General features: G+C 37.5%; 1 protein-coding gene and 1 long non-coding RNA gene across 3 annotated transcripts in view; both read right to left on the bottom strand.

Moving 5' to 3' along the window:
• Positions 1-760: 760 nt before the first annotated feature.
• On the bottom strand, positions 761-5,778 carry LOC107084116. The gene is made up of 2 exons (XR_001481208.1): positions 4,369-5,778; positions 761-3,020 (listed from the first exon to the last, which is right to left on the bottom strand). It is a non-coding gene; the product is annotated as an uncharacterized LOC107084116 (long non-coding RNA).
• Positions 5,779-7,490: 1,712 nt separating this feature from the next.
• Positions 7,491-10,617, bottom strand: part of gigyf1 (GRB10 interacting GYF protein 1) — a 29,916-nt gene continuing 26,789 nt past the window's right edge. For both annotated transcript variants that reach the window (XM_015373799.1, XM_015373800.1), the window contains exons 23-25: positions 9,823-9,867; positions 9,384-9,528; positions 7,491-7,650 (exon numbers count right to left, since the gene is read on the bottom strand). In XM_015373799.1, coding sequence (XP_015229285.1) covers positions 7,583-7,650; positions 9,384-9,528; positions 9,823-9,867 — 258 coding nt within the window. In that variant the 3' untranslated portion in view covers positions 7,491-7,582. The remainder of the gene's footprint in view (positions 7,651-9,383; positions 9,529-9,822; positions 9,868-10,617) is intronic.

Here is a 10,617-nt window from a genome sequence, read left to right as displayed (position 1 = left end):
TTAAAATGGCTTATAAAAGACTGCTAACAAGTATAAAGTAGGTGTGATTGACAATTATTGCTAAAGAAGCTGGATGTTCACTCTTGCATCCAAGCATATTAAGGTGGAAATTTGGTGGAAGGAAAATCTAACATACAAAAAAAAGACTTCAAGCAGCTAGGATTGACTCAGCTTTGGAAGCAAGTCTAGCAAAGTTAGTCCTGAAACCCAAGATGGCGGGGGGGTGGTTTCCAAATGAAAATGTAAATTTATTCAAGTGTGAGACAGCATCAAAGTGTCCTATTATTAAAAGTGAAGTTTCCACCATCAGAGAATCTGTGTTGTTCCGTCACCTGCTGTCAGCACTTCACCAGGAAATGAAAGCTTCCTCTAGACTGCAGGCCACTGATGCAGTCATTTATCCAAAAGGTGACCCTTATTGAGTGCAAATATAAAACAGCAGGCTGTGTTAAAACTTTTTTCATTTATGCAATACTCAAGCTTTCTGGGAGGTCAGCCCCGTTTTAAAAACTAGGGTCCATAATCATCAAAATTCAAAGATATGTTAAGAATCTGTTACTTTTACAAATCAATAGCTCAGCTTCCATTTTATTGCATTTTTAATTTCATTTATAAAAAAAGAAAAACAAGAGTGACAGCTAAATGCCATTTATTTAGTATTTATTTTGTTCTTCAAACAGGAGGCAAACTATTTACAGTTTTCATTTGATCTTTTTTTCTGAAACGGTTTCATTAAATGTACAGTTCGCTGTTTTTTTTCCAACATTCAAAAGACTCGAAACAAAGGGAGCTGAACTGGCTGGGTGACAATTAAAATCCTTTTTAAAAAAATATGCTGCAAAAAAAATAATAACTACAAGATGAATTTAAGAAGTCTGCGACCAGTCATCCTTTTCTTCGCTTTTCTTTTTTTTGGACAAAGGTTCGGCAGTTTATGTAATCATAAAAGCATTGTGCTGCAGAGAATCATCTTAAAATATCCCACAGTAGCTTATAGTACGTTTAGCATAATGTCTTATTTTTGGCATATGGGTCCTTTTTTTTTGTTTTAACATAATCGAGCTGCAATTTATGAGTTCAATCCTAATGGGAGTCTTCTGGAGATTTCCACTGATGGCTACAGGCGACCAATAGTCAACCTGGAGGTCATTAAGCCTTGATTAAAAAAAATTCATTTTTTTTTATAGTAAGCAAGGATACTGAAACAGACTAAAAACGCCAAATGTTTTAAACCTTTTAACCCAACGCTCTAGGCTCTTTACTTACTCTGATCCATCTGACTGGTGATGCATTTAAATTCAGAGCACAGATGGAGAGTTAAAGCTTCACTTTCAAAATCAACCAATGATCAACTGCCAAGCAAAGATGAATCATCCAGCTGGGAATCAGACAATGTTTCTTTGGAGCACCTCTGGTGACCAGATTAGAATTCTTTTTATTAACATAAAAATTAAGAAATTTAATGACCATCTGTCATTATTTCCAACTGTGATGGTGAGGAATCTTTTTTATTATTGTGCATATACACTGGTTATATGGATCGCCACGCAGAGCAGTGGGGGGGTTGGGTTGAAGAGCTGCAACTATGACTTTTGTTAGCTTTACAGCATGTCCAGTCAATGAGGAGGAATGCTTTCTGTGGAAATAAATCCTGCACTTGGTGCCTGATATCTGGAGCTCAACGCTATGCACATTTAATCATTAATTAAATGTAAGCATTTAATAATACCCAGGTTAAAATAGAAAATTCTTATTTTTCTTAGAATACGTACAGTTACGAGAGTACCTCAAACCTGCAAATCAGTAGGTTTTTTGTTTTTTTTTTAAACATACAAGTTTCTTGGAGTGTACGGAGAGTCTTGCATCTAAAATTTAAGGATGACTTATTCACTCAGAGTCTTTAAACACAGTTCTGCAGCAGTGAGATGAGGGACGGTTAATTAAATGCAACCCGGTCAGCTCAGCTCCCCAGAGTACAGACCTTAACTCCTTCAGGAGATTTAAAAAAAAAAAAAAAAGCACTGCCTCCAGAAAAATTCACTCTGCGTTTTCATGAAAACAAAAGAGCAACAAAAATCCAACCACCGGCAAATATCGATTTAAAGAACAAAACACTTGCCGCTCTACTCTGTAGTTAGCTAGTAACTTTTAAAGGTGATTGGATGAACATGTGAGGTCTATAGACAATTCTGTTAGCAAACAGAAGCAAAAAAAAAAAAAAAGGTGTTGAAAACTTTCTGAAACCTGAATTAAGTTAGCAAGGTGGTTTCCAACTAAAGTTTATCATTGAGAACATTTTCAGTTAGTCATTCAAGACTTTACTATACAATTTAAGGCATGTTGAACAAAGAAATAAAGCAAAACCCCACTATGCGAGAAAAAAAAAAGACAAAATGTCACCCAAACCAACTTTAACATTATTTACAAAGCGCATCGTTTAAACTGGTGAGCGCCGATGCGTCCGTCTCTCTGCGAGCTGATATTCATGGATCGCTATGGTGTGTAACGTCTGCTGGAAATGTGCATGTAGTGTATGTTTGCCGCTCCTTTGGACATGAGAATTTTTGCGACGTGTTTGTGTATTTGTCGTGTTTTAGAGTCTTTTCGTTTTGTACAAGTCTATCCAGTTCCACTGCAGCAGCAAATTTAAGACAGCCGCCATCTCTCTGCGTTTCCTCGTCTTGGGACTTCTTAGAAAGGAGGGCTGGTTATACATGTCAAAGTAACCATCTTTCCAGGGCTTCAGGCTGAGGTGGATTATGACCATTGTATGTAGCAACGCAGGCCCCTTTTTTTATTTGGCCTCTTCCTCGCTGGAGGGCGTCTGATCGAACCCCGTGCCAAACGCGATGGTTGATGAACTGTCCGACTGATAATGCCAATGGGCCGCTCGGTCCGGGAACGAGACAAGTGTCTTAGGGGTAAAGTTCAAAAGAGCAGGATTTGGTGAGCCGATTCATGGGTTGGCTGCGGATTAAATCCTCTTCACAGAGGGCAGCAAATAAAGCAAAGCCAATCACCTGTGAAGAGGACAGAGAGAAAGAGAGCGAGACATCAAACATGAGAAAAAATATCAAACTGTTCAGTCAGAAATCAGATTAAGGCTGACTATATACATAGTGGTTACTTTAAAAAAAAAAAAAAAGAAGGGAAAAGTTAAATTATGGTGAACAACTCCAAGCACTCCTTGAAGAAGCCAATTAAACCACAACCCACATTGATTCTCTTAATATAAATCCAGACATCCTCAATATGCCCTTTAATGTCATGTTGTTACTCTGACCATCAGACGTATACCTGGCATTAATGTTGTTTTTACTGACAGGGATATATCGCAAACATTTTTAAGGTAAAATGTTAACCACACATTTCAATTACCCTTCAAAAGAAGACATGAATTTGAATTCATTACAAATTTTCTACTGGACCCATTTTCACCATGTTTCACTGGTTCCACACCCTTATGGAAAAAAAAAAGTTTCAGCGTCACCTTCTTGAACAACCTGGGGAAATTTGGCTAAAAATGAGTAGAGTGCATTGGGTGATGAAACAAAAGCATAGTTAAGTAACTCCAGTAAGATTTATGACAGAAAAGAGCTTAGGAAAAGGGAAAAGAAAATGTAAAGAGACTTGACACATGCATCCGAAAGCAAACTTGAAATTTCAACACTAAGCCAGGTTACATGGGGTCCTGCTCTTTACAGTTTAAGTTACACTGATCTCGGTGTCAGAATTTCAGAGTTAATTTTACTCTAGTTGGAGTCAATATTCGTCATAGAGTAAAATTAGAATTACTGACAATTGTTTACTTAGTTTTAAAACTTGTAAAAAAAAAAAAAAAAGAATCAACAATTAGTGGAGTAAAATTAACTCTGAAATTCTTACACTGACACCATATGTAACCTTGCTCAGTGTTGAAATTGATTCTTGGTGTAGCTTTCCCAAATGCCAGACATCCAAACCAAGAGCGCCTTTGTATAAAGATAATTTCAGAATTAGCCTTTAATCAAAGAAAATTATTTGGTCTTATAAGAGTTTATAAAATAAAAAAAAACTGTTTAAAACTGTTGAGACGAGATATAAAGCAGAATATCATCTGCATAGTAGTGATTGCAGTGTCTTTACAGGTCTACAGAAAGTACAAAACGGCTCTCGAAACATTTATAAAAATAGGTGCACAGGATATACAAAAGAGCAAAAGAAAAAAAACTGTGATGTAATATTGTTTTTTTGAAGGAGAATCCAATATTAAAGTGAATATTCCAACCGTTCATCACTTTTGGAGACTAAATGTTATAGGCAACATCAGGAAATGAGACTACCTAAATCCAAAGATAAACGTCAGAGATAAGGAGAGGGACGACTTACCATGCTGCTCTCCTCCTGCAGGGACTTCACAGCTCTGAAGGTCGTCATCAGTTTGAGAAAACCAAGTGGTAGCATCCTTGGCGACAGCGTCCACCACTTGATGACTCAACCTCTGGATAAGGAACCATGAGTTGGCGCCTCCAAACGACCCAGTCCATGCTTGTTTCCCTTGCATCCCCCCCCCCAATTATTTCAAGGTTAGTGGTGTGTAAAGGGAAACTCACGGTGAGTCCGATTAAAAACTACTGAAAACGATTGGTTTCATCTCCATGAGGAACATTCAGTCCAACGCCTCATGAATTTTCCTTCATCCATTTGAATTTTTTTTTTTCTTTCTACTCCAAAAAGGTAATACAAAAATATGCTTATATACAGGAGGTGAGAGAAGACGGGGGCTTCTCGAGTCTCTCGTTTCAGTTTGGGAATATCTTTTTTTTTCTCTGAGACTTTGAATCAAAGTCGTAGCAATCCTCCTGTTGTAAATTGTGCTCCCGTCCCCAGAATTGTACCTCACAGCTTGAATGAACAAAAGTGCATAGGTGAGTCGGTGAGAGCAGGGTGCGAGTGCGTAGGAGGGTTGACGTGGAGACGAGCGCACAAACCAGGTGTGCTCCTCGTTTTATTTTTTTGGCCTCTCAGTTCCCTCAATGCTCATTCTGCCCTGTACTCCGTTTTCCAGAAAACATAGTCCATCCTCAGGGGTTTTGTTTTTTTTTCTATTAACAAGGCCGACTTTGAGGAGCTCACCCATGCTGTTCTGATTCCTGCCACTCGTCAAGCAAAACAAAAATAAAACCCCAACACCACTCATTGTCCATATGGCAGAAGCGCACTTGCAAACCCCACCCGCCTCATGTGGGAACAAAAACGAAGACAAAAAAAATTTTTTTTTTTTAAACAAAAAAAATATATATATAACTGCACCCACAGTTATCCATGTGGTTTGTAAACAACCAAAGCTCCAGTATGGAATAGAAAAACAACAAAAAAAAGTCCTTTCTTTTTAGTTCTGAGTCACAACGACCAGGATTGTAGAGGCAGTGTGTTCAACTGTATCCATCCAGAGGTTTTAGTTTTCATTTCTTCTTCTCCAACTGTGGAAATGAAAACCTCTCTGAAGCTATTTTTTTTCTGTTTCCATTTTTTGAAATCTTCTGAGGAAAAAATATACATAAAAAAAAAATAAAATAAAAAAAATCAGCACGGGTTTGTAATATTTTTTGGAATACATTCAATGTTTTAAGAAAAAAAAAAATAATACACTTCACATGGCAATGAAACAAAAATCTAACAAATTAGGGAAAAAAAAAAATTAACACACAACACAAATAGCAGCCCCAAGTGCTCATCTTAGTCCAAATACTTTTTAAACTTTGTATATAATGTATATATTCTATATATATTTTCATAAAAAAAAAAAACAAAAAAAAAAAAATACTTTTTAAACTTTGTATATAATGTATATATTCTATATATATTTTCATAAAAAAAAACAAAAACAAAAAAAAAACTCGTCATTATCAAATTGCAACAACGAAGTAACACAATATGCTAACATTTCTCGCACCGTTGGTGCCGTTGCACATTAAAGATGCTGTATTTTTTCTTTTTTTTGTTTTTTTCCAGAGTCAGAAGCTCGACACCTTTCATTCACAAGATCGAGAGCTGACAAAAGGCAACGTGATCACACCCCAGGAAAAAAAAAAACGAACTGGACTAACCTCTCTGATGGATCACCCCACCCCCCCAAAAACAGACAACTAGAAATATTTACCATATAAACTTACAAACTTTACATACAATGTGCTGAGCACCGACACACATCACATCCGCTCTCGAAAAAGAGTTAATGTCTCAATGGCCATGCACCCTATATCAAAGTTCTTAGGCACAAATGTGCATTCATACACATAGAAAAAAAAAAGCACATACAAAATGAGTACCTGTAGTCTTAACTCACTTCTATGAACAGTAAATGAACACATCTTCTGAAAAAACACATGCATACATAGAAAGTCTCACTCACACGCCCACGGGCTAACCGCCCCTCGTGATCTGCGGCATCTGTCGGCTCTTTAAGAGCCGCCGACGGCAGCAAAGCAGAGGGAATTAAACCAGCGGTGAGCTTTTGTGTCATGACAACAAAGCTAACATTTACAAACCGTATGCATCTTTTTTTTTTTAAGATCTAGCTGAAGATGAAGAGCTGGTGAGAGAAAGGATGTTTGTGCAGTTTGCCCTCTCTCTCTGGTTCAGTCACACTCTTGAAGCAAACATGAAATAATCCAACCCCCCCGATCCGTTTGGAAAATAAAGGGGAGCAAACAAACATGAACATGAGGAGAAATTACTGGAAAAAAAAAAAAAATAAGACAAAATGGCCTCTTTATGTTTCATACATCTTGGTAAGCAACAGAAAAAAAAAAAAAATTGTGCAGACTATCACACTCGCTCTCTCACATTCACAAAAATATTCACTTCTATAAACTAACCCCATTTGTTGGATTTTTTTTTTGTTGTTTTTCTCATTTCTTTTTTTAGGCAAGTGCAAATCTTCAAGTTTTTTATACTCCATTTTTTTTTCAATAGCTTTACTTTTTATATAAATGTAAAAAAAATGCTCAACAAGAGAAATATCAACAGTGTTTGTCTTTCGAGAAAGGATTTGCTTTCTGATAAGGTTCGAACAAAAAAAAAAAAAAAGGTCCCCCTGACTTGTATAAACCCAACATCGCCTCGCCGACTCCTTCGCCTCCTTGCCTGCTTTCCAGTTCAGATGCAGGCAGGCGATGCGTACGAACACGCGTCGTCCTGCGCGCATCCATTCCAAACACAAATGTATACACACACACACACACACCGTGAAATAAAACGACTAGTCAAATCCCATCTCAATAAAGTGCATTAGTTCAGAATAAGGTGCTTAAACTTTTGAGTGCCAGAGGATACCCATCCTAACCTCACCCCGGCTCACCCTCCCCTGCTCTAGTGATCAACTGGTGCAGCAGGGAGCCCTTTTTTTAACCAGAGGGAGGCAAAGGGATTAACCCTACACCTTCCCTCATGCTTGCTCCCTTCTATTCCAATCCCCGACCCCATACTCACCCCCCTCCCCACTCCCAGGTTCCCCCAGCAGTGCACATTCGTCATCAGGTTTGTCTGATTAAAAGACAGAAAAGGCCTCAGGTAGCTATTGCTGCTGCGCTGTGTCACATCAGTAATCCTCCACCATCTCCATATCATTCATGCCCAGACAATCGCCTGTGTTGTGGAATGAGTAACCTGCAGGGGGGACAGAGAGAAAGGTAACGTTACCTCATTGGTAAGCATAACGCCTTTCATTTGATTGGACTTTTTCAACGGAAATCTTAATCCCACAGCTTTAGCATTTCATTCAGGCAGGGACTGATTCCCATCATTCGCTGCAATCATTTTCTACTGTCCTCTTCCCACAGCATGATTCCCTGAGGTTATGTTCAGATGCTTTAAATAATGATATAGATTGAAGTCATAATTAAAACTGCAAATAAATGTATTCATGTCAACGCATTAGGTGTCAATATGTAAAATTTATAATTAGAATTTAATCAGTTATTACTATGGGTGCTTGGCTGCCTTCCCTCAAGAAATGATTTTGTCGCTGTTATAAGCAAAACATCTGATTGGTTAAGTCAAATCCACACCAGCCAGATTAGCTTTACCCACTGGTTGTGGTGAAAATAAACTGATGAGAGTGAAAATAGGTCCAACCTTGAAGGCGATTTAGAACACAACCATAAATTAAATACTTCACTCCAGAGGAAAATAACTTTTCAGATTAATTGCTTAGTTTAAACAGATTTGTACATTTTCTATAAACATTAATATTGTTAAGTTGGGTAACAATTGACAAGTTGTTTTAGGTGGATATTAAAAATAAAGTAACTTAAATTGAGATAATGCATCTAAATGAGAATAAAAAAGGAAAAGAAAGCAATAATTATTTTTATTTTTTTCTCCCAAACTCAAAGTCTCATATCCGACATAAAAAAGCTTTCCCAAAGGCCCATTTTTTGTAGATAATCCAGCTCAATAGCTTTTACGTGTCCAACATTGTTCTACAGTAGGCTTGGGCGGCGATGCAGTAAAAAGGGAAATCGAGGTGTCCAAAAAGTAGATTAAGATGGATAGCAAAGAGAGTAGCAAAGTTGGTGTAAGTCGTGCATTAACGGGGGTGTTTTTTTTGTTGTTTTTTTCAATCCTGGTCATAAGGATCCAGCTTGCTGCATCTCTGCTCCAGCACACCTGAATCATGACCTCCAAAGCAGCAATCAAAGGCTTTTTGCTTGGTCATGTGACAGTGATGCAGCTCAGGATTGTGGACAGTTTAAAGAGAAGCTATTATCGATTTAATCCTCCATTTAGCTGTAGCTTAAATCTTTGAATCTCGAAATGAACTGGAAAAAGCCTCAATGTGATTTTAATTCCTTGTGGTAATTTTACAGAATCACCAGCTTCTTAAATTTGTGCAAACATATCAAAATATTGAAGATGTTAATGTCCCACTATGCTGCATGAAGGGGTTAAAGTACACAATTTTGAGAAAGAGTCTGTGAAAATCAAGCTGGGATTTCGTTAACAAACAGCCTGCAGGCCTTGGACTTGATGCTCACAATTCAGTGTTGGACAAGACAAGTTTGTTTGGATGTGTAAAATACAGCATCAAATCAAGCTACTTGTATTCAGCAAATAGAGCAATAATCAATGTAGGGGGAAAAATGTAATAAATATGACTAAATTAAATAAAATTGTGCTTTTATTTCATGTTGAAATAAGACACAAAGTTCAAAATAGGGCAGAGTTTCAAGCTGTCACCAGAAAACAATAAAACTGATGCATTTCAGGTTAGACTGGTGATCTACAGCCTAATTCAGTCTAACTTTTATATAAAGGGTTTATATCGTCTTCATAAAGCATCATAATTCTGATCAAATACATTTTAGCCTTGTCAGCTGTTGTCTTGAATCTTCACTTACCCAAGATGCTGGGATCAGAGTGCAGCATCATGGATGGTTTCTTCTTCATCTTTCCTCCCTGGTTGTCATAGAGACTACCTTTGCCCATGTGGTTGGCCTGAAACATGGACTGCAGAGTGCTTGGATTCATACCTCGCATTGAGTCCTGAGAAACCAAATTACAAAAAAAGAATCATTTCATGACTTCTGCTCAATATGTTTCTAAAGAATATTTTAGTTTAACAGCCTTCACTAATATTTGTTTGACCCAGTTGCTTTTATATCAGACTAAATGGATCATGTTTGGTTGCTCTCCTTTAAGCTTAATGTTCATCAGCATCTTGGAAACTAGGGAGTAGCAAGAGCCCATCAAACCTTCGGGAAGTAGCACCAGCTTGTCATCTATTAATGTAATTATGTAAAATGAAAGGAAATCTGGTGTATTTATATCTAGATTTACCTGCAGAGGGAAGTTCATGTTCAACCCACCCACTTCTTTTGAAAGCTGAAAGAAGACAAAAACACAAGATGTTTTAGAATTCATAAATACAGGATTATACCAGAGCATATAGTACAATAACTTCCTGGAATTGAATTATAATATGTTAAAGTATATAAAGTAGAAGAGCTTCAGAACCTGTGGGGTTGTCTTTCTTTCTTTTTTTTTTAAAGGGAAAAAAGAATACACAATATAAAGAAAGATGGTGGCAATAAATCAAAGCAGAATTTATTGCTGCATATAGGACTGAATGATACCAGGAAAACCTGCCTGAAATATGGGATAAGTAAAAATCATGATGTCATTAACACAATGCATTCTGGGACGCATGTAGGCTATTAGGTTGAGAATAAACCCAATATAATCAAGCAACCCTGGTTGTATTTCTTCTTAAAAAGTCTAAGGGAAGCGGCTATTCCAACGGTTGCAATTTCGAATTCTCTTGAGTGGTGCCCGACTTTACAAGAGTGAAAAAATGAATGTGATTGGTTGTTTATCAAGGGGGCGGGATTGTTGGGGCCAGTGTCTCGGAAGCATCTTGTGAACCAATTAGCAACTTGGTGCTAGTAGTTTCCCAATGGGAAATTACATTGGGGTCAAGTAGCACTAAATTGGTGACTTAGAAATGACACTGTCAAGGAACGCTATGGACATGGAAACATACAAGAGGACGAGAGTTTTGTGTCAGAGGTCGTGGATGAGTCTCCTCTGTCATACATTTTTTATTTAAAGGAGGAAAGCGGGGATGAAGATGTT

Source organism: Cyprinodon variegatus, unplaced genomic scaffold, assembly GCF_000732505.1.
Source record: "Cyprinodon variegatus isolate N-32 unplaced genomic scaffold, C_variegatus-1.0 Scaffold92, whole genome shotgun sequence".
Lineage (NCBI taxonomy): Eukaryota > Metazoa > Chordata > Actinopteri > Cyprinodontiformes > Cyprinodontidae > Cyprinodon > Cyprinodon variegatus.
The sequence above is the reverse complement of the archived record's forward strand: the minus strand, read 5'-3'. Positions and strand labels throughout refer to the sequence as shown.